General features: G+C 35.7%; 1 protein-coding gene and 1 long non-coding RNA gene across 2 annotated transcripts; one reads left to right on the forward strand and one right to left on the reverse strand.

Moving 5' to 3' along the window:
• Nucleotides 1–6,119: 6,119 nt before the first annotated feature.
• Nucleotides 6,120–16,093, reverse strand: LOC101743938 (trimethyllysine dioxygenase, mitochondrial). Its single transcript, XM_004927907.5, has 8 exons — nt 15,977–16,093; nt 12,625–12,724; nt 12,113–12,225; nt 11,374–11,594; nt 10,098–10,273; nt 8,177–8,404; nt 7,053–7,186; nt 6,120–6,408 (listed from the first exon to the last, which is right to left on the reverse strand). Exons 1-8 carry the CDS (start codon nt 16,014–16,016, stop codon nt 6,272–6,274), a joined length of 1,149 nt encoding a protein of 382 aa, XP_004927964.1. The 5' UTR covers nt 16,017–16,093; the 3' UTR covers nt 6,120–6,271.
• Nucleotides 13,237–13,922, forward strand: LOC134199945 (uncharacterized). The gene is made up of 2 exons (XR_009974640.1): nt 13,237–13,442; nt 13,740–13,922. It is a non-coding gene; the product is annotated as an uncharacterized LOC134199945 (long non-coding RNA).
• Nucleotides 16,094–25,144: the final 9,051 nt, after the last annotated feature.

Below are 25,144 nucleotides of genomic sequence, written 5' to 3' on the forward strand. Positions count from 1 at the left end.
GATTAACCCAGTGCCCGCATGAATAGGTATCACTACTCTAGGTATTTCAGCTGCGAAGCATTAATGCGTTTCGATTTGCAGCATGGCACAGCCGTTATAACTATCCCACTGAGACCTCATGACTCAAAGCGGATGGCTGCGTGATGTCTCTAGGCTTTAGTAAACGCTTTACAACGTTTAAGCAAAAAATAAAAATAATAATAACCGTCATCACGTAGACTATACACTAGACACTGTATAGCCATCATACTAAGACTATACATAAATAATAAAAATCTTACGTTACGGACGTTTTTTTCCGGTAAGGGTACCCCTCCGCGTCGTCCCATAAGGAACTTCGTTCCAAAAATCTTGTTACGTTTTTCTACGTCTGTAATATTTTTACCTCGTAAATCTACAATGTATTATAGAAACCCACGCACATAGTATGGATAATTGACCGACCCACAAAAGTCACGTTTGGATTTGTGATAGGTAGGTAATACCGAAAAATCATTTTTTCGCCGAACACGACACAAGAAAAAGATAAATTATCTCACTTAATAAGTATGTACATACATACATTTATTTTATGTGATCGAATGTAACTATTTATGGTGAAAGATAATTAATGGACGTGCTTTTGTAAGATGACGTGTTTATTGCAAAATATAACGTTCGTTTCTAACATGAACAAGTTTAAATAGTTAGGTTTTATGTTCAACCATTGTCTATGTTTTCACAAATAATATTTTTTTTTGGTATGAATCAATGTGATCGCATTTCGAGTTTTTAATTTTATGGGTTGGTTAGTTTTATGGCCGGCCCACCTTGTTTTAAATTAGTGTCCACAGAGACATGAGATCGAAATCTATTTTTTTTTGTATAACTAAGCAAAATGGTTACCTATGTCAGATTAAGTAATCCAACTACTTGATCACAATTTAATCTGGTCAAGAGATTGGGCCAAAATTGAAATAAAATATTACATAGTCATCGGACCTTTATATGTGTGCAAATTTAGACGTTAATCGGACTTCTTGAAGTTGGTGAAAGTTGCGTTGAAAGATTCCGTTAGGTACACACAGAAATATATGCAAATCAAGCAAATCTTTACCTGTAAAGTGGTCATTTGACCATACTGGCCTAGTGACACGTAATTTATGTGTGACTGTCAAAAATTTCTAAATTCAAATGAATTTTATGTAAAAAAAAATGGAATTGTATTTTGAATTTTAGATTCAAATGTGCTTATTAATTAATGTTTTGTTTTCTCTACTTTTGTATACGATAAAAATACGAGTAATTATGGAACACTGGTTTCGTCGATGTGGCAATGCCGCATAGCCGGCTCACTACATTAATGATATGATATGATGCATCGTTACCATAGGTGAACATTTTGATTGATAGCAATGTAAAATATTTATATAAAAATGACTTTAACTTTATGTAAATGAAGTGGCTATTTCGTTGGTAAAGGGCTAATTTAAGAGTATTAAAAACAAGTCGTATCAGGTAGAAGCAATTAGTCCAATCACGGACATAACAAACCCCATTCAAACACAAGGAGAGCACGAAATGTCGCTTTCATACCGTCTGTCCTTTGATTTAGCTTCTTCCTTTTTATTAAAAATTTCAAAGTGGAATACTTTGTCATACTTAATTTTTTCGTTCGCGACAGAAATTCGTTATTTTTTTGCAACATTCGTCTTCCTTTACGATGAGAGCTGTAGCAATTTGGGTACATCGCCTAATTCATGTACGGCATTGTGCTTGTTGTAATGGAAATTGGTGAAGAATTTGTACCTCAATATTTTCTTGTGTGTTCAGTTTTATGTCAATTTTTTTGGAACGAAGTTCCTTATCGCGCGTTGTGAAAGGGGGCTAGATGGAAAAAATTCTTACGAAAAGTTGTCACGACACTTTTTAGATCCGTCATTCTGACCAATCAACGTGTAGGCGCTTATCGCGTGACATTGCTCGTATCCGATTGGTCCGCGTAATGAGTAGAGTTTCTCGAGATGGCGTTTCAACAATAGTAATTTAGTTCATAGTATTGTTTTTTTCTTCTTCATAATGCCGTAATATATTATTATAACTTAAAAAAAAAATTACAATTCCTTCACTAATTAATCGAAAGGAACTTCGTTCCATCCGGGTGTCCCTTGACACCTCTGAAGTTTTTTTAGTATTCATATTGTTGTTTTTACGGCCTTAATATAAAACACAGCAGCTCTTACAGGTTACATTCGTCTTACCTTCGAGCTGAAATCTAACCGTCGCCGACGTCTTTAAAATCTGCCAATCTGAGTTCTTCCATCCACTGTCAAACATAAGATTGAAATCTGAGTGCGTTGATTCAGCTGTCTTACTCTCATATAAGACCGCATCATAGCTTCGTGGCAGCTATTTGAATTTAAACTAGAGGTCCCGCAGTAGTCGAAATTCGACTATAATTAATTGGAATTGTAAGTTTGTACACTATTATGATTGTATTTTATACTACTATAATCACAAATTTCGTCAAAACTACACTATAAAAAATATTAACAAAGACAAAAAATATTTAATCTATTCTCAATTTGACCACAGACGTCAGGAACAAAAGTTTGACAATAAATAGTATGCATGCGTGTGTGCGTCAAATACATGGTATGTAGTGTGTGTAATGTTTTCTTTATTGATTAATGGATCTTTTATGCATTATTTTTAAAAAATATGAGGATTGTGCACTTATTCTATTATATATTATAATAATATATAATATATTCTCTATAAGTGTGGAAAATTTCATACTCCTCCGTCCGCGCAATTTTCGTAAAAAGGGATACAAAGTTTTTGCTTCACGTATTAATATATAGATGCCCATTTATTACCTTTGTCGTATACTTAAGAGACCAGACCAGACCAGAAAAATTATTCATAGCTTTACTTTCAGATGGTAAATTTAATCTTTATTTACTTGTGTGGATACAATCGCCTGTTAAAGCAGACACAAAAATATCTCAGTTCTAGTACCCTAGACTGGAAAATCTTCAAGTTGTTTATATAGGACGCGTAGTGACAGCAAATATTGACATGAGTGAACCAATTTAGTTCGGGGTTGAATGTGTGAGATAGGTCTCTCTGTTAAATACCCTTCGTATAATTATTCGATATCTTGTTTCAGAATCCACAAGAAATGTAAATAATATAGGCACATGCTTTATTTCGCATAAAAATAAAGATGTAGTACAATGTATATTTTACATGTTTGTATATTTTACATTTACTGGTGGTAGGACCTCTTGTGAATCCGCGCGGATAGGTACCACCACACCGCCTATTTCAGCCGAGAAGCAGTAATGCGTTTCGGTTTGAAGGGTGGGGCAACCGTTGCAACTATACTTGAGACCTTAAAACTTATATCTCAAGGTGGGTGGCGCATTTACGTTGTAGGTGTCTATGGGCTCCAGTAACTACTTAACACCGGGTGTGCTGTGAGGTCGTCCATCCATCTAAGGAATAAAAAATAAATTATTTGTTTTGGGTAAAATAAAAGTATATTTTTTGATAAAATATATGTTGCCATAAATATACTTATTTTTAGAATTGTTGACGGGCAAATGAGTTCGCGACCTATCTGGTGCTAAGCGGCTCCCAGAGTCTGCAGACAGCGCAACGTGAATGCTGCCTCCCACCTTAAGACATAAGGTCGAAGTTTGAATTGTTTTGATTTAAACGGAACGAAAAAAACGGAGCCGTTATGATCTAAAGGGTAAGACGTTTTTGGTATTCATATCAAGCGCCTATGTCAGTCTCCGAAGCAAACAGACAGGTATTCATTTTTCTAAGGAAATACACGAATTCAAGTTAACATCAAATCACACGAAAAGGGAATCAGAATGTAATAAAATTAAACTCGCAAAATGCGTATTTACTTTTTTTTTCTTTTTCTGTCATGATTGGACGAGCTCACAGGCCACCTGGTGTTAAGTTGTTACTGGAGCCCATAGACATCTACAACGTAAATGCGCCACCCACTTTGAGATATAAGTTCTAAGGTCACAAGTACAGTTACAACGGCTGCCCCACCCTTCAAACCGAAACGCATTACTGCTTCACGGCAAAAATAGGCAGGGCGGTGGTACCTATCCGTGCGGACTCACAAGAGGTCCTACCACCAGTAAAAACTGGTAGTACTGGTAGTATATGAAGTTTACGGTTTTCATTTTGATGTGTACTTTATAGTGAGTCATTTTGAACACGTATACATATTTTATTAGTAAAATGGATGAAAATGTGAGCTAGATTTGAATTCGAAGTTCGTCCGATGTGGGAATCGAACTCATGAGCCGCACCACCACCGATCATCATAGTTCAGTGCTTCGAACAAATATTAGATACAAATAAACGAATACAATACAACTAAACTTCTTCTTTTTCATCTGAGTCGGTCTGTCCATTACTGAAGTGGCCCATTGAGCTTCTCGCCGAATCTTCTCAGTGGGTCGCGTTTCCGATCCGGTAGTAGATTCTGCGAAGCACTGCTCTTGCTAGGGCCAGTGTCAGCAACACTCCGGTTTGAGCCCCGTGAGCTCACCTACATGTTAGGGCGAAGCTGAAATTGCCTCTCAAGCCTATCAGCATGGGAAGGAAAAAAAATTGCTGAAGATCGTGTCTAATTTGAAATGTTGACCACTCGATGCCCGATGCTTCACCACGTCTTCCTGTCCTTGGCGGTATTTATAGCCTATTGGTAGGCCAGTGAGCGTCTTTACTAGACCAGACCAGCGGGTAGGTGAACATCCGCGTGATCTTCTCCTGTGAACCTGACCGACTACCATCAGCTTCTCTAAGTTATCGGGGCCTCTACAAACGATGTGACCGAAGTAAAACTAAAGTAATAGAAAAAAACGAATGCAATAAATTTATTCGTTTTGTGATTAGATAACGCCTTAACATCGAGTAGTCTGCCAGTAAGTAGTTCGGCTTGAAAAATGAACTTGATTACATAAAAAAAACATTTTTATTTTATCACTAAAATTAGTAAAAAAAGAGAGAGGCGCCTTATGGACCACTTGTTGGAACGGAATTCCTTTTGCTAATAAAGAGTCAATATAAAATAATGAAATGAATCATAAAATGTGATTAAAGGCGAACAAAATTGACATAGCAGATATATTTCTGGAAAATTAATTGAAAAAAAAATTGTATCACTGTTTCTTTAATTATTATAAACATCTAAACTAATTTTTTTTTCGAAATTGACGACAAGACGGAATCGATAGAATTACCCCATATTATTAGTAAAACCATTTTTAAAATTCGAGTCTTTGACACGTCTTAGCCAAAGATGTTCCGTAACTACGGGTAGGGCGACCGCCTATATCGGCGAACAACCTTGCTGTTCGAAAAGCTGAATGAGACTGACCTCGTGTCTCATTGTTGTGATGACCCGTACGCATTATGCAATAGCAGCCGGTCAATGTACGATATGTTTAATGTTTATTTTTTACTGGTGGTAGGACCTCTTGAGAGTCCACGCGGGTAGGTACCACCACCCTGCTTATTTCTGCCGTGAAGCAGTAATGCGTTTCGGTTTGAAGGGTGGGGCAGCCGTTGTAACTATACTTGAGACCTTCGAACTTATATCTCAAGGTGGGTGGCGCATTTACGTTGTAGACGTCTATGGGCTCCAGTAACCACTTAACACCAGGTGGGCTGTGAGCTCGTCCACCCATCTAAGCAAAAAAAAAAAAAGAAAGATAGACAGAGTATAAAAAATGGCATCTACAGCTCTGTGCTTCATAGAGATTAATATTCTTCACTTAATCATCTTTCAAAACCTTAAGAGTGCCTCCCAAAATGTTTTAAGCTTAAGCCCTTTCCCACAGGCGCACGTAGTCTCATAATGTACTAATTAGGGAGAAGTATGAGCGATTATCTGATTTAAGTTCAATCTTTAAAATTATTATTCAATTATTATAATATGCGAATTTTAAAAGAAAAAAATGCCGATTAAGTCTCTTACGAATCTAATTCTTACATTTACTCTAATGCACTTAAAATTTTTGAATTTAAGAAACATTTAAACAGGCGTTTTTTAGTAATTAACAGATTTAGGATATTCCCTATTACAATTTAATAAGATCCAATTGATTTTTAAGCTTTATTCACATTATTAAGGCTATAATTTTTATAGTTACATATTTGTTACATATAATATTCAAAAATAGGACTAATCTAACAATATAATGATCATAATGATGTTATTGGATAATCTAACAACATAATGATCATAATGATGTTATTGAATGAGATTTAACGACCGAGCTTTGTCCAGCCAGTCAGAGCGCGACACATACGCACCGCACAGCACCCGCCTTCCAGTGAAACCGTTTCTACCGTGAAGCAATCTGAAGTTGTCTATTACCATCACAAGACCTGTAATGCCAAATATATTTTTATTTTATGGTATTTTATGACCTGGTAACTAAGACCTTTAAGTCATGTCTTATTTTAAATTATATTCTTATTTTGATGAAAAATTATAATATGGAGTGAAATTAAATGCAGATGATTAATCTGAGATATTAATCAACTGAGATGAAATATATTCTCAGTAAAATGGTGGTCATTTCCTGAAATTTTTTCAGTGGACTTTTTGGAGGATCCCGAGAAGTTACGTCCAGCAACTTTATTTCATTTTCTCACATTTTTGCCCTTTCAAAGATATTAAATAGTTAATTAACCACCGTTATTACACATTTAAACCTAAAGAAAACAGTAAATAGACAAAATAAAACAAATCACACAACTTCACTCCTTGCGTTCCCGCCAAAAAGTCCAATGCCAAATAAAAGATGAAAGCAGAGCTTTTCTTTATCACCAATCTTCGGTAGCTCCCGCTGATTTAAGTGTTAAGAATATTGACATAATACACCGAATTCTTTTTTCTAAATTACACAATTGAAAGCACACATAGACTACAGTTTTAAACGCCAAAGGAAAAAACATCAGTTAAAAAATATTGACGTCAATAAAAATCGAAATCTTCAAAAAAAAAAAACCGTTGTATATCTATCTACCTGGAACTAATTTGAATATCCATTGGTTTTCCTTATTTTCGTAATACCGAGCTAGATTTTTCAAGGAACGATAGTAGAGCCGACAGTCCCTGCCACTCCTGAATGCCATAGCTGATCTATCGTATACATTGAATCTGTAATGTACATATGTATTGTTAAAATTGACGAGCCGATTGGGCGGCTTTTCTAAAGTCTATTTTTCCTATTGCTTCATCCTGAAATTGAGTAGATTACAATATCTTCTTCTGCTGGTTTTATCGTAAGTGTTCAATGTTATGAAAATGTTATTGCAAAGTCTATGATGCACTGAAACTCCCGGGTTTTGACTAGTTGCAAAATCAAAATCCGAAAACACAAAACTATAAACAAATTTCGTTGTCACTTCACTTCGCTCGAGGCCGGGTAATTATGATTAGTGTTAATAGAATTCTAAATCAAGGTCGGGATGACCTTGATTAATGACATTTCTAATGCGAAGTAATCGTGAACATTATAGTGATATGCGATTTCTTGTTTTAAATTTTAGAGAATCGCAAGGCGGTTTTACATGTCTGTGAGTTTCTGTCATGAAGCGGTCACAAATTACTGGTGGAGTTTCTTGTGAGCCTATAGGTACGGATAAGTACCACCTGTCTACTGCGAGGTGGAAATTCGTTCACGTCTGAAGAATGGGTTGTTATCTTCTTTATCTCCACCTTATCCTACTAGGTGGGGTCGGCACACCGAATATTTCTATTCCATTCTCTTCTATCAGTCATCATCTCAACACTCACTCCTCTCTCTCTCATATCGTCATTCACATACTCTATCCATGTCTTCCTCGGTCGTGGTCCCCCTCTACCTTGCACTATCATTTCCATCTCCTAACCACATGCATCTCCCGGCTACGCATCACATGTCCATACCACGCAAACCGTCCGCTCTTTGGGTTGTTATAATTTTTTTTATATTTTTTCATACAAATTTGATTTAAATATTCCATCGTGGCGATATCTTATGCATATATTGTGATATCTTTTTACATCGCTGACCACTTAAACCAGGTCCATGGCGTCCATCGCCACCTTGGTTTAACATTTTCCGGGATACACCGCTAACCATTTTGATAAAAGGCAAAGGTATACCTTATTTGTTTAATGTCTTCAGTATTCTTGTCGATTTGGATAACAGGTGCGCTATGCGTGAAATGATGACGACGTTCTATATATTCGCCCTCAATCTCGTATGTTGTTAGGAATTCATAATCCTCCGGGTGATCTTCCTTCAGACAAGTCGCTCCGTAGAAGCCGTCAACAAGAATAGTTTCACCGCCCGTACCGTTTGTATGTTCTATGCAGTGAAGGATTTGGAGGCTGAAATGTTTTGTTTCATATTAGTTTAATGCATGTTCATTTTCAATTGATGCAACTACCAAAGTATTATTTGACACGATTGTGTGACATTTACCTGCGAAGGGTAAATAAAAAATACGTATATTAAAATCGTCAAAAGTGTTTCATATTAAATAAGATTTAGGTTTTGGTTTTATTTTATGTTATCGAAATATTAATGTTGATAACATTCTCGAATCCTTAGAAACAGGTAAACTTAAGATTAATTGAAATATAAAAGCTAGGTTTAAAATCGAATTCACACAAAGAGTATTATTGTTATATGTAATATTTCAGTTAAAATCAAATTAGCGGCCGAAAAGCTGATGCTACGCATGAGTTCGTAAGTACTTTTTATTTAAATTATTAGATATAATACAAAAGACTTCGAGAAAAATCTGGGCATGCAGTACAAATGTGGCACGAGTCTTGAAACTGACTCCTGAGTTAGAAGCATTGAGTAATGTAACTTAACCACTAACGATCAAAATATTTCGCGAGTAAGACTATTAAGTACCACAAGAAACCACAATATAAGCACTTTCATAAGATATTCTTCCCTCACATGTCAATTATTTGAAAAGATAAAATTTCCAGCAGCCCTTATACAAAAAAAAAACAATTACAAATGTGGTTACACCAAAATATCACCTTTCATTTCCACAGCGTAGTCTCGAGAATTGCGAAAAGGCTTCATAAGGTATTTCAGGTAAAAGAAAATTGGAAGAAAATGTCAAGGGTCGGCTGAACCGACGCTCGTGTTGAACGGCTGTACCTTTTGTCAAAATACGAACCCGGGTTCGCGATCGACATTTTATCGATAAAACCCAGAGGTACGCATGTTCCCGAAACTTCCTAATCGACATTATATCATATTGATTCACAGATTTTCAGCGACACTACGACATAATACTGGAATGTCTACAGCCAAGTTTTGTCTCTTATTTGTTATGGAAAGAAATATTTCGGGCTGTGTTATATCACAATCGCGGTCTTGCCGATAATTAATTTAACAAATCTAAGTAATTAAATTTTTATTTAGCTTGAAGAACTGACACAACTGAAATTCAATTTATTAAAATTATTTTAAAAGGTAATTCCGAGTGATATTATAGATTCCCTTTTTTATTGGATTTGTGTTAAAATTTACGTCAGATTATACTCATGGAACTAATATTATAGTAGATTTCAAAATGGCAATGGCATTTAAAACAGACGTAGTTTATCTGATGTGAATTACAACAAACTCAGGATATGGACAAAATAAAAATACTCCATTAGCAACTATTGGACACGGAATCCTAAAATAGTCCCTTGTTTTTTTTTTCTCCTATTTATGCTGATGCTCGGCTTCTCCTTGACGTATAGGTGAGCTCACGGGGCTCAAACCAGGAGTGTTGCTAACACTGACCCTAGCACGAACAGTGCTTCGCATAATCTACCACCGGATCGGAAACGCGACCCAGTGAGAAAATCCGCCGAGAAACTCAGTGGGCTGTATCTATGGGTTAATTCACTCGTCGAGCCCTTCGTCGCAGGCGACGGGTTCGACGAGGACGGTGACCAGTGCTTGTGGTACCTAAAAGCCCCATTAATGGATCAGAAGGATCCGTAATGGCGTGTATAGTCCTTAGATTTGATTTCCTCAACCACGTTTATGTTTTTTTTATCTTACCCAGCCGCTTCAGTCCAATAAATATTATCATTGTGCGCAGCCAAAGGTAGATTGGTATAGGCCGTGTCGGCGTGATCAGCAACTGTGGTGAATTCCCACGTAGCACCAAAAATAGTGTGTTGAATTCCTCCTAAAGCTTTGCACACTGTTTCTGTAGCTTCCGCGCTTGGTTGCACCTGGTTAAACGATTTAAATGTGTATGAAATATGATTAATGGATTGAAGTAGTGTTATTAATCTAACACGAGAAGGATGACGCGTGATATCTTCTTCAATAAATCATTTATGGATAGTTTTATGTAATTAATAACAATTTATTATTTTTAGTAATTTTTTTTTTATTGCTTAGATGGGTCGACGAGCTCACAGCCCACCTGATGTTAAGTGGTTACTGGAACCCATGGACATCTACAACGTAAATGCGCCACCCACCTTGAGATATAAGTTCTAAGATCTCAGTATAGTTACAACGGCTACCCCACCCTTCAAACCGAAACGCATTACTGCTTCACGGCAGAAATAGTTGTATTGAATACGGCAGAATATAATGTTTTTGTTAAATATAAAATTTATCTGTACAATTTATTTTAGCATTAATGTTTAGATTGTACAGGCTTTTGTAATAGAGTATTTGCTTTGGAGCATATAGTCATCAACAAAAGGATTTATCTACTTGACACTATTACAAATATACATATATTGTTAATCAGGATGCTACATATAGTATCTAAAACAAGAATATCGATGAAAAAGTCTTTGTTTCACACATCTAAGTAGAGTTCAACCGTTGTTCCACGTCTAATGCTAGACTATATTTAAGGCGTTTTGGTTGGACTACATTTATTACATTTGTTTATGAATTAGAATATGTCTACGCATTACCCCGTATTATATATAAATGTTCTCCATCTTAAACTTAAAAAAAGTATTTGCGAATATAAAAAAAATAACGAATTTTATACTATGTTTAGTTGTGTAACAATAGACTGGTCAATTTCTGACTATTTTGTTTACAAAGCACAACTTCGGTGAAGCGTGGAGCAATACTTCCATTTCTGGGCCAGGAGAGCATATACCAAGAGGATTAGTTTCAGTGACAGACACAAAGCAGTGGTTCTCATCTGAGACAACATTAGGGACACATCTGAGATAAAATTAAAAATATATTACATTAAAAAATTTAAACAATGGAATTAAAGGAACGTCATTTACCACATAATCAAATCAATTTCAATATAAGGATATAAAGCCCAATTAAAATAATATCTACAACTTACACCAGTTATAAAGGCAACGCCATAGTCAAGAAGCGATTGAAATACTTCCTTTGAACTGTCGTCAGAGTCAAGAAACTCATCAACGTGTACTTTAGCTATTCTATCAGCAACGTTACAGCCGCGCCACAATCTAGGCTTCAATCTGCGATTGTTTTTCCAAGTTTTATAATCGAATTGCGACAGAAAGTCCGCTTTGAATTCTGTAGTGTGCTTATCGTCCCCTGAAATTAGGCTTACATTTAATTTTGTATCTCAAGTAAATCACGTTGAGCTTGGTGCTTAGTAATTAACCGAGCCATTAGGGATCACATATTTTATTCTGACACGGGTAGGTATAACCGTGTTACCTATTTCTGCCGCGAAACAATCATGAGATATTTGTCACCACATCGCTCCACACCAAATACAGAATTGTTAACCCAATATATAATTAGCTGTAAATAAAATAATATGTAGGACTATTAATTGAGATATTGTAACATGCATCGCAACCTTGGTTGTCTATAGTAAAAGTTTTTCTTTTAATAAATATTCGAACTTCAAACACTTAGTTCGTTCCAACTTATAATAATAAACTATAAAAATAAACTAATAAACTAATCAAAATTACGACATTATGTTTCAAGATAGGTGATGGTATTCACTTCTGCTAAGGTACCATTTAACACCCAATTTCCGGCCCAGTCCCTCGTCTACGCAATAACAAAGTTATAATACTAAAGTTACATGACATACTCACATTCAATTGTTAGACTGTTCTTATCGAATTGTAATGTAAGTATCTTCGAATCGGGCAGTTCTAAAATGTGTTTAGCTCTCTGGAACGTATTCGCGTGATAGCATTGTGAACATCTACAAACATTACATAAATGTAACATTGAAATCTTATTTATTCTATCTTCCAGTTGCGCTGAGGCTTTCATAGCGAAATTCACTTTTTTTTTAATAGATTTTCCCCACAATAATTGAGACGATCACCATCATCAGCCCATAAACGTCCTTCGCTGCGCTTCATGTGGTGTTTTAGTATAAAAGAAAACAATTAAAACAAAAAAGTGAACCGATCTGTAAGTAGTACTCATTGAACAATCTAATGAATCTGTATTTTTCATTACTCATTTCTTTAATACAGTTGAACCTCAGATCTTAAACTCGACGGTGTTTAACGCGAAAATGCTAAATATCTTGAGCAAAGTGCACTGATTTCTCATCTTTTTGTTCGTTTTAAGGAACTAGTCATGGAAAATTTACCTGCAATGGTCTCTGAGCCAACAGTCTTCAAAGGGAATCGAAGGGCCATTCTCGAAGTTCACACGTACCGTTCTCTCAACAAAGATGACGTTTTCTATTTCTGTAAAAGAATTGGACTTTATGGCTTTCTACCTATTCACTGGTAGCCAAACGGTTATTCCAGCTACGCACTGGCTAGTAGGAGAGCTTACGGACTCAACCTGAGACAGTTCGCCAACACTGGCCCTAGCAAGAGCAGTGCGTCACAGAATCTACCACCGGATCGGAATCGCGATCCACTGAGAAGATTCGGTGAGAAACTCAGTGGGTTGTGTCTATGGGCTAGTTGTAATCGAGGAGTTCAACGAGGATCTTTTTGACAAACAAAATATCACTATCTAGAAGATTACTACTATATTAGTATATTAAATATATGTCAACATTTGACATGATTTAAAAAAAACCAGAATGCAACTATTTTTTAGTCAAATTAAAAATATATTTTTGTCTATGAATTTTCTCTTTTGTAACGTGTACCGAAAATGTTCATAATAATACAAGATTAGAACAAATAGACACAGAACCCAGAATGCTTAATGTATTCAACAAAAATACTAATTATGATCGGCTTCGATCAACAATAGTAACTAGATTTCGGGTCGGTGCATAAAATCCGTCTCGTCAAATAACAGCGCACTTGAAATGTGAGCTCTTATTTTGTTTAGTTCACTTCAAACACAGCCAATGTCAACCCGTCTCACAATACCGCAGTGTGTATTCAAAAGTTGCAAAAATAAGGCCCGAAAAAGCAATTTAACGGCCGGAATATCTTACATTCGGTAAGTACATGAAGTATAAACTATATTGTAAGCTTTAAACTTATAAATAATATTAAATTTTGAACAAAATTACCGATTTTTAACCACCGCTACAAATGTTGGCCAAGGCTCGGCCAACACATGGACAAACTTTTGCTTAACAGAACAGTAAGTGCATGGAGTAGATTTGTGTTGTAATAATTTTTTAAAATTTGTTAGCAGCACTTCAAAATTAGTTGGTTAAAATTGGTTAATGCTGCTTTTGTGTCTGTTTGTTGGACTCTCATTAGATACTTAGCTTTCTATTTTTTATTTTAGCTTTCCTAGCAATCACGTGTGCAGAATGGATCTCGATTGTCGCCATAGAAACAAGAGATGACTTTTATAAGCCAGCTAAGATCTCCGCTTATTGACACTGGACATCTTTGCCTTCCGTGCTCACGGCTACTGAAACGTGGCCGAAACATTGTAATAAAAATACCACGCTTGAAACCGTTTAAACGTTGTTTTATTATGTGCACTGGTCGCGAAAACTTAAAAATATATATTACACAAAAACCTAACGCTAATAAAATTATAAGTAATGTATAGATACTAACACACATACATTTCCAAAACATAAAAAGTAAACAACTAAACTTTTACTTTAATTCATTAATAAATTATTTTAGTGTTAAGCGCGACTCCCTTACCTCCTGTAGTAAATAGAAATCGGCATTTCAAGAAGCAAAAATAAATAAAGCAAAACGATGTTAGTTCTCAGAGCAATTAAGGGAAAAGTTACTTTATTTGTTGCCTTTAAGATTGATTTAACATTAAAAGTTGTTTAAAATATGTCTTTTTATTTGTAAGTGACAGGAGTAATTTATTGCTTTGCTCGTTTTATGTGACGAATGATCGTAAGTATTAGATAATGTTTTAGAGATTTGTGACTTTATTATTAGGTGCCATAGTTGTTATTAGTTTGAACGTAAAAGTGTTTCAAAACTTTTTTCTCCGTTTGTTAGTAAACGAATGTAGCTATATAAGTATATATTCACGCGGACAGTTTTTGCTTTAATTTTGTACGTATCCCTTTATCTAGTTACTATTGTTGATCGAAGATGATCGGGGACAAAAAAACGGATTTTGAGATACAGTAGTCTTAGTAACTCCTAGCATGAAGATTTAAGCTGCATAATATTATCTATCTAACTGTATATTAGTTTTTCTTTCAGTTATGTGTTCTAATCTCAACTGTACCATAAATTTCAAATTTTAATCAATGATATTGTCATTATAAAGTGTATTTAATAGAGGCTTAATAAAATGCGTTTAAGAAAACATTGTGGAATATACGACCAATTGTTAACTAAAAAGAAATGCCTATCTGAATTAATTTAACCATTTGATTCAACTTGATTTATGTTTCTTTATGAAATCGGTTAATTAAGCAATTTATCAATCAAGAGATACTGATGGAATGCGGTGATATTTGGTGTTTACAGAAATGTCATTAGTTTTTACATCGCATTGCATTATTCATATCGAACGATGCGAATGCCCTCATTTCATAGGCAAATAAATTGGAAGAACAAAAACAAACTTATTTCAAGTGACTAAAATTATTTACAACCTATTTTTTTTTCAGGTGTCTGAAAAAACCACTTAAAGAGACATTCTATAAGCAAAAATTTCAAACTAAGCTTAGATAGGCTAGCAACATTACTTTTATGTTTCAATTTCAGGTTTTTGTATTGTCACGATATTATTTTTCTATATATTCATTTTAAAACAAAAAAAATAGATAGTGATCATTATTTAAATATCGATGAATAACACCTTAGTCGTTTGTGACGATGAGGGCTGTGGAGTATTCCAAACGTCAGAAAAAATTTAAGGCCCATAAAAAATGCAATATTAAGTCATAAAAGTAGCTAGAATTATGTCTACAACACGCAAAAACCCAAGAAAACACAAGAACAAATATACTGACTCCGACCGAGAATACAACACGAGAACCCACGGTACAGTTATGCGACAGGTAGGAAGTTGACTGTACCCCTGGCATTGCTGATGTCCATGGGCAACGGTAACCACTCCCCATCAGGCGAGCTGTACGCTCGACTGTATACAAAGGCCATAAAAACAATAGAGTCAAGTTCCATAAAAACTAATCAAATAAAATCCAAAAAACATTATTCAACATGAAAGTAGGTACATACTTGTTGAACGTCAAAAGAATTACCGCCAATTCACAAGAACTAGCATCCGTCCTGAGAAGAATTGGCAAGAAACTCAGCGGGCATGTCTTTTTCTTTTTTTAAATATGAAATTATTATTATTATTATTATTTTTAATATTAGATTTTTTTTAAATATGATTTTTTTACAATGACTATTATAACGTAACAATTACTACAATATTGAAATGCCCGGAGCGAGCAACTCATTCCCACAATGAAACGCTTGATCTAAAATTATAAAGGAAAAAATAACATACATTTAATTTACTTACCATACAAAACTTGAAGCAATTAAGATCATTAATTTATTGAAACGTAAAAAAAAACTTACTTTTCGCACTGTTTTCATTGAATCCGACACTGAATTCCATCTTTTCTCAACTAATGCTACATGACGACTGATATTTATATGAAACTAAACGACTGTCGTGCTAATTATCGAGACGAGCTTATCGAATTTAATTATATAATAAGACGAATACAATTACGATATGATTAATAGAGTTCGAAACAGCCGGGTCAATAAACGGCAACGATTACTATCAATTGAATTAGTGCACACACTTTGTTCCTATTTTTTCATTGAAACGCTGCTGTTTCGGCCACTCGGTACCTACGAGATCCACAGATACAAACGAAAAACTTACTTTTACTTAAAAAACTTACTTTTTTTCTTTTCTCCTACCTGTGTTAATAGCTTTGAGATGCTATTTCAGCTTCTCCTTGACGTGTAGGTGAGCTCAGGGGGCTCAAGCCGGAGTGTTGCTAGCACTGGCCCTAGCAAGAGCGGTGCTTCGCAGAATCTACCACCGGATCGGAAATGCGACTGAGAAGATCCGGCGAGACACTCAGTGGGCTGTGTCTATGAGTTTATTCGCTCGTCGAGGCCTTCGTCGCAAGCGACGGGTTCGACGAGCACGGTGACCGGTGCTTGAGGTAAAACTACTGCTTATGCGCTTCCTATATACCTAGTTATATGCGATTGCGGGACAAGCGCTAATAACTCTAATTGACTCACAGCTAACTGCGTTTTACGGCGAGTCTTCTCAGTGGGTCGCCATTCCGATCCGGTGGTAGATTCTGCGAAGCTCTCCTCTTGCTAGGGCTAGTGTTAGCAAGTTCTCTCAGGTTGAGCCCGTGAGCTCATCTGCCCGTCCGTGCATAGCTGTAATAATAGCTCCATACCATGCTCTCCATACCAGCGAATAGGTAAGGAAAAAAGGTTACTCGCCTATAATTGTATGTCCTGTTATTATGACGTCAATATGTTCACAAACGCATTTTTTATAATTTCCCTTGTTATAGCTGTTTTCGCCTTTCAATATATATATTTTATATTAAATAGATATAATATTAATATATATTTTATTGCCCTTGTAGGCAGACGAGTGCACGGCCCACCTGATGGTGAGTTGTTACCGTCGCCCATGGACTTCAGCAATGCCAGGGGCAGAGCGTAAAGATGATTTAATCCAACGCAACTTAGCTTACAATCTAATTTATTAAGGTAGAGAGCGATGTTCACTTTTTTTATAGGTTCCGGTGACTCACATAGTATATGTACATACATATATATTTAACTTAAAAAAAATTGCTTTATTTAAAATCAAAGACGTCAAACGTCGTTAAGTTTTTGCTCCCGGACATAAACACTCCGTCAAGATATTTAATTATTATTTAATGTTTCCGTGTTCTCTCGATTTGATATTGACGTCACTGTTAGTAGTAACCAACCGAAGTTTGTTTTAAATTTGTTATCACTAAAGATAGTCAAAAGTTATTTTAAAACAATACGAAAATAAAAGATATTTATTATTATTTATTATTACACACACAACAATCGCTTAAATCAGCTCTAATAGATATGAATAGGTTATATATATAGTACATTTGAGGCCATCAGCGCAAATGCGGCCATAGTCTTGCCATAGTCAACATGGAGATAATGAGTTTTGAATTAACTTTTGCACTGTTTCGTAGGCAAAAATAATACGCGCAAAAATAATTTTTACTAGGCCATCTGTTATCTATGGGTGAAATTAGGGATAGGACGGCTTTGCATCAAAATTTATTATGTTTTAAATAAATTGCTAGCTATAAGCACGAATATGAAAATGTTTGGACTAGGCCTCTTTTGCTCTGACGGCTTCATTTAATATACAAACAATTTACAATACTTTCGAAATTCAGTTAAAAACTAAACTTTACTCAATCAGAAAAACATGTTAACGTAAAATCAGATAGTGCAATTAGCGTCATTCTGTACATCTCAGCTTAGCTAGTACAATACTATGCTAGTCGAAAATAAATAAGAACCATTTATTTATTTGGGAAGTAATATAAATTCCAATACACGAAAATAACCGATCAAACATCGGGTTCCAAGTTCTTACTGTTGAGAGGCACTCGCCGATGCGACGCCGGAAATATGATAGCAATTCTCACTCTTCGTGCCATGGTTGCCAAAAACTATTTACATTTCATCAGTTTACTGGTATTATTTACTGGTGGTAGGACCTCATGTGAGTCCGCGCGGGTGGGTAGGTACCACCGCCCTGCCTATTTCTGCCGTGAAGCAGTAATGCGTTTCGGTTTGAAGGGCTGGGCAGCCGTTGTAACTATACTGAGATTTTGGAACTTAAATCTCAAGATGGGTGGCGCATTTACGTTGTAGATGTCTATGAGTTCTAGGAACCACTTAACACCAGGTGGGCTGTGAGCTAGTCCACCCATCTAAGCAATAAAAAAAAAACAGTACTGTATTCTCAGCCAGGCTCAGATCTATTTATTTCTCAACTAATTGTTCCATCTTCGCCTTTACATGCGAAACGTGTCACCTTGCTCACGTTTTCCCCGGGTGAGTTCTGTCTCATCCAAGGCTCGGACGTGGGCTATTTTTCGACAGCCAGTATGAGGTCGGGTTCATGGCTCCTAACGCAGGGGAAATTACGGCAATTTCCTCCTGAACTAAAAAATAGACTTTCGTAGATTTTCAATGTAAAGAGTCTGTAAAACTTACAATCTGCGGAATGAATGTACCTACTGCATACTACGTTTACAATTCGGAAATTTTAACTTGAACCAATAAATCAGTGGTAGTTTGTAGTCAATCTTTCCATATAAACTTCGAGCGTAGTAGTATAGTATCATACCATATAATTATGTAGTACTATTTTAGATAAGATATTTCTACTTTTATTTTTCTTAACATTTGCAGCTTATAGAAAAATCACTTCTTCTTCTTTCGATATAGAAAATATAAGTCAGTTTTGTGCTACGTATGTATGTATATATTTTGATCAACATCGTCCAAGTCACTTATATAAAGAATAATGCCTTAATAAAAACATTTTATTTGCTCGACTAATTCATAAAATACAGGATGAGGCAAAATGTTAAAAAAGAAATCAACTTGACAGCCCTACTTATACCTTCCTCAGTATTTTTCTCTCACATTTCACCCTAACATCGGTAGGTGTTTATGTTCCTTTCGACAGCTGTGAGCTTCAAGTCACGTCTGACAATTTTATTATTTGCTCCCAGCCTTGTTCCGAATTCTTATTCCACAATTACTTTTTCCATTCTAATCGATGTAATATTTTATTAGACACAGTCAAATTGAACCGTTGTTAGTTATTGGGCCTATGGATTAGCGACGAAAGACGTAACATCTGCTAGAATCGCAGTGTATAACTTGTTTAAAATAAAATATCGGGTATTGTAGTATCTAAGATTTTAAGGCAGGCAGTGAACGTGAGATACAGCGGGACCCTTTCGAATCAAATCCAACTCTGGGAAGTGGATATTGTTCCGCCGACATCCCCGTGGCGATTCATCTAGCACTTGACAGATAAAATGTGGTGATTTAATAACCACGATGATTTAATACAATTCTAAAATGGGCAGAGAACAGAAATAGGAGCATAAAAAAGGTGACAGTACTCATAATATCTAAGGAAAGAGGTTCTGAAAATAACAAGAGTCTAGTTTAATGATCCAAGGTACAAGTCCCCGAACCATGTGGCTCTCAAAAAAGATGAATAAAACCTAATTTATAAACCGCAACGTTTTAAACAGTAGGCTGCGGCTTGAGTCTGCTTGGCATTGCATCCTTGAGCGACGGTAACCGCCCACCATTAGGTGGGCCGTATACGCGTCCGCCAAAACGGAAAAAAATAAATAAAAAAAATTGGTGCTAGTACATAAAAAAATTAGCTGAACTGTCATTTTTTGTCCTTTCCTGTAATATCTTTACTACTTTTCGTGAAGTTTCAATACAAACACAAGCCTTACATATCATGATTGTGATCACATTATCAGAAATAATACAGATCAATCTTTAAAATTATTATTCTAAAGTTAAGGACGCTGAAAATCAGACGGACAGAAAACATGTTGTCTTAACATTTACATAAAATAGTTTATGGCGAATGTCAAACTATTATTATAATTCAAAACTGCTAATATTATAATAAAAAAAATATATTTTTTAGAAAATATTAGTAAAACTTCTTATCATAATAATCTGGCTTTGTTAGCTTGTTTGTGTTCTGTAAGCACGCGTAGTGTTAATCCAATTGAGTTCACTAATTTCTATAAACGCGTTAGTGAAGGTTTTTGTCATAGCATCTTCGACGTGTGTACCATATAAATGGCAAGTCTAACTATGTTTAATGTACACAATTGTACGTGATTTTATTATTGATAATAGTATATTCATAAAAAACATCAAAATATTTTCTCATAGCCAAAACGAAAAATGACTGGCTTAAATATCTTTGAATTACATAAATAAAATAATTAAAACAAGTTTTTATGTCACCTCGCCCTTTCATTATTTATTAGTTATTATTTGAGATTTGGTTTCACACTAAGCACAGCCTTAATAATAATTTGATACCAAACATATAACGATTATTATTGTATCCGTTATTTATAGGCACTACGACTTTAATGTCACTAAGATAAAACCGAGTTTTCAATTGTAATAAACAACGGCTATTCTTCAATCCGAAATACAGGTTTGCATTGCTACAGGATTTGGCACGACAATGCATATGGCATTGGCATATGGACTCAGATTACGCAATACTAATACTAATTAAGTGTGTAAGATATTTGCTACACGTTATCCATTATAGTGGACGAAGACGCTCCTAACAATGCTTTAGGTACATTTAGGAAATTGTTAGATTGTATCCCCACGGTTTGAACTCCTACAAGATCTTATCTCTTGACATGAATAAGCCAAGCAACGTCTCCCAATCCCAGATACTTTTCTATTCCGCCATCCCAGAAGCATTCTCTTGATTTGAACACTCGAAAAACCAAAGAATCAAATCTGTGTATATGTAAATAGGCAAAGACTTAGCAGACACTTGAGTAAAATTTTCTTCTCTTCTTTTTAAATGATTTTCTTTCATTCTAATGACGTAGTTTAGTATTTTCAATACAAAAGAATAATATTTTTAAACTATTACTTTTATATTTATAATTTCAATAATTTAAAGCAAAAATGCAACATAATAAGTGAATCTACTTACCAGTACCAGAAAGTACCAGTTTTTATAGTCGAATTTCGACCAGTGACCGGACTGTAGAGAAAACCATTTTCGAAAGAAACCTTTCTTCTAAAACGTTGACAACAGAACGTAAACACAACACAACACTGCCTATTTGTAGCGAAACGGTCCTACAGCTCCTACAGTGATCGGCTATTTGAATTGTAAATGTTATTATATCCAAACGGGACAACCGCATCCCTGGTATCCTTACGGCTTAGTTACTATAAGGTTAACTATACGGATGGGAAACTATTTGTCAAATATATTTTGATCTCGCTGCCACCCACCTCGAGACGTGAGGTCGAAGCCTCAATTATATTGAATAACAGTTCTCCTATCCTAAAAACTGGAAATCAATACAGCTCTGTGGCAAAAACAGCCTTTGCGATCTTACCACCACCAAGTAAGTACTTTACAGTTTTGCGTTTTGTTTCTACACGATGTTAATTAATCCTTTATCTTCGAAGGCGCTCTGAACACATACACATTATGTTCATTAAATAACTTTTTAATAAATGTACCTAGCAAGAATTGAACTCCTAAAGTGTTTGTAACTTAATTATTATACGTTTTAAATTTATGCAATATTTAAAAAATACTTTTCATTTACTCTTTTAGTGATCACAATAGTTGTCTTAATAGTTTTTAAATTATAGTGGCCAAAACGATAAAAGGCTTTTTTTTTAACGCTGGGGAATCCATTTACGGATACCCGGTCGAGGGGGGTAAAAGACCGGGTTATGTCGGACTCCGGCGCGACCAGAAAAGAAGAGGGGGAAGAGGAAGACCGAGATTCTCCTCTTCTTCCAATTCCTGCTGAGAGACTATGCCTTGAGAAAGGCGCGGGAGGCGCTGCACGGCGTCAGCCAGGCAATAGCTAACCCGCAAAACAGACTACCGACTAAACCCCATCGAGCCCCACCACTCAGACTCCACGGAACCCATGGTACCACACAGTACGCGCCGAAGGTTCGCCGTCGCCAGTACCCGTCCTGACAATTCGATCCCAAGGATGATCCCCAAGGACGTCGTTTCGGGAGAAACGATAAGAGGCCTGGTGTGTTGGCATCAGGCATGACTAGGAATACCTGCATAAAATCTTACAGACAGGTACAAATTTTTCCAATGACAATTTCTTAACTCGTGCTTACTAATGACTTCCACTATGACAGAAGAATATCGTTAAATCGTTAATCCTTAAATAAAAACCAAACCGGCAAGAATTAAAATTTCTGTAATACTATTGACACGTAAACTTACGACTCAAGTCTGAAAATTGGTGGCGGTATTCACGTAGAGATGTCCATGTCTATATCGAAAATCTATTTTTTGAAGTCCAGTTTCTTTTTTATTAAAAACTTCTGTTTGTATTGCTTGTATTTTTTACTGGTGGAAGGACCTCTTGTGAGTCTGCACTCGTAGATGCCTGCCTATTTCTGCGGTGAAGCAGTAATGTGTTCGATTTGAAGGGTGGGGCAGCCATTGTAACTATACTGAGACCTTATATCTCAAGGAGGGCGTCGGCATTTACGTTGTAGATGTCTATGGGTTCCAGTAACCACTTAACACGAGGTGGGCTGCGAGCTCGTCCACCCAACTAAGCAATAAATAAAAAAAATACAAAACCGAACTCCTTTGCATATTTTTTTTGTGGAATAGCCATATTTATCATGTTTTGGTTGGTGCTTTGCACACGTATATTTTCTACTCAGTTTTTTTATTTTAATCAGATAAATCTAAAACCAGAATCTGGCATGTGTCCAAGAGCTTTCCAATTAAAATCAAGTCTTGCAGTATCATACTAGAAAATCTCGAATCGATCACGTGCATCGGCCATTAGTGAATTCGAAATTCTAGAACAGATTAATCGAGTCTTAATCACTCTGGATCTCTGAAATGAATGTTACATACACTAAAGTAAGTTGCAAGCGGTTCTGTGGACAAGACTGGTCAACAGTGGACATCTATGGGCTTATGATGATGATGATGATATTAAATCCATTAAATCATGCTAAGCTCGTCCTGTCGAGGATCAACATCGTTCGCGTCAGTGAATGTATTACAGCAGTGTAATTAATTAAATATCTCCCCAGTTAGACAAGTGCAACCTAATTTTGTCTAGATTACATTGTTAAACAAAACACTGGAATCAGATATATTTTGAAGGCATTTTTTTCTTAAATGGGTGGACGAGCTCACAGCCCGCCTGGTGTTAAGTGGTTACTGGAGCCCATTGATATCTACAACGTAAATACGCCACCCATCTTGAGATATAAGTTCTAAGGTCTCAAAAGTATAGTTATTGGCATTGAAGGAAACTAAAGTTTTTTTTTTCATAGAGAATGAATTAGGTCAAATATTTTTGATGTAGAATTAAACTTATGTATGACGATAATGTGAGAAGACCTTTAAACCTTTGATTAGATTACATTATAATTAATTATAATAATATCTCTGAGACAGTTTCGTTGTTTTTGTGCAATGAATTGCAAAAAATAATTAAATTTAAATGACAGCTAAAGAGTATATAAATTTCAAACTTTCCTAATATCGTTAAGATTTTTATAAGTGCATCGAACTTTCGAGTTCTAAAATTTAGCAATTACTAACTCGTCTCACGAAAATTACCCAAAAATGGTCTCACTAAAGTTAATTTTAAAATTAAAATGATACTAATGTTTTAAATTAAAAAATTAATAATTCGGACAAATTTTATACTACGGCATTATTATTATAAAGTTTAAATTTTTTTAACGTATCAAAATATGTACCTTTTACAGGAGTGGTACTGACAGAACATTTTAATACTTACGGCGATATAATTTAAGTCTATTATACGATCTTGAAGTTGAAATTTGGGACGCACCTCTTTTACTATTTTTGAACGGAAGTCTTCAAGCATTAAATTGAAGGTGTGTGCCAATTTTCAGGCAAGAAATCCGATTTCCGTTCTTCGAAATCCAAATAAACTCGCATGTATGTTTGCCAAGAACAGTATTTTCCTTCTTTAAAAGAGCCTTAAAACCTAGCACGCAAGGGTGATGGTAGCAAATAAAATCAAGTGGGTCATGGATTGTTTATAAAGGAAATAAGTATTAGACATGGGTCAGTAAGTAAGTAATTAGTAATTAAATAATTGTACTGGTGGTAGGACCTCTTGTGAGCCCGCGCGGGTAGGAACCGCCGCCCTGCCTATTTCTGCCGTGAAGCAGTAATGCGATTCGGTCTGAAGGGTAGGGCAGCCGTTGTAACTATACTGAGATCTTAGAAACTTATATCTCAAGGTGGGTGGCGCATTTGCGTTGTAGATGTCTATGGGCTCCAGTAACCATTTAGCACCAGGTGGGCTGTGAGCTCATACACCCATTCAAGCAATAAAAAAAAATTAGATAACGTAAGTTTTCTAACTTCTACGACAGTACAAAAAAAAATACGACACCGTTATTAAGTATAGCGGTATCGCGTTCAATAATTCTGAAGGCGATATTAGAATCCCGTGCCTTCTGACGCTTTATTACTGGAAGCCATTGTTCGGATCTACGACCCGCAAAGCGTGATTAAATTTTATCCGCACAATTTCTTTTCAGTTTCAAATCAGCGCTTAGCAATTTCCCCGTTCATTAAGGCTGTCACTCTGAACGTGGACGCCTCTTTTTCACAAATGAAGATGGATCGTGGCTCTTACGGAGAATGGACAAAAACACCAGAATAAATTAGCTAAGTTTCCTTCAGTACGTTGACTTCGGGAGCGATGAAGGTAAAAAAAAAGCGTCCGTCACAGCAATTAGCTTAATGATTTCACATTTAGTGTTCTCTCGGCGATTCGTTCAGATTTGTAATTTAGATAAATCAAACACGCGCAATTTCTAAACTTGGACAATCACTGATGATAGGATAAATTCTCTTTTTTTTTAATGAATGAAGTGGCCGGACGC

The sequence above is a fragment of the Bombyx mori genome, chromosome 13, assembly GCF_030269925.1.
Source record: "Bombyx mori chromosome 13, ASM3026992v2".
Taxonomy (NCBI): domain Eukaryota; kingdom Metazoa; phylum Arthropoda; class Insecta; order Lepidoptera; family Bombycidae; genus Bombyx; species Bombyx mori.

What these genes read in the sequence shown, in the direction of transcription:
- LOC101743938 (XM_004927907.5), bottom strand. Translation starts at nt 16,016, where the DNA reads ATGGAATTCAGTGTCGGATTCAATGAAAACAGTGCGAAAA. An exon ending in TGGCTCAGAGACCATTGCAG is followed by an intron (nt 12,226 to 12,624) that starts GTAAATTTTCCA and finishes TAATGTTTGTAG; the next exon opens with ATGTTCACAATGCTATCACG. An exon ending in GATATTCAAATTAGTTCCAG is followed by an intron (nt 6,409 to 7,052) that starts GTAGATAGATAT and finishes TTGGCATTACAG; the next exon opens with GTCTTGTGATGGTAATAGAC.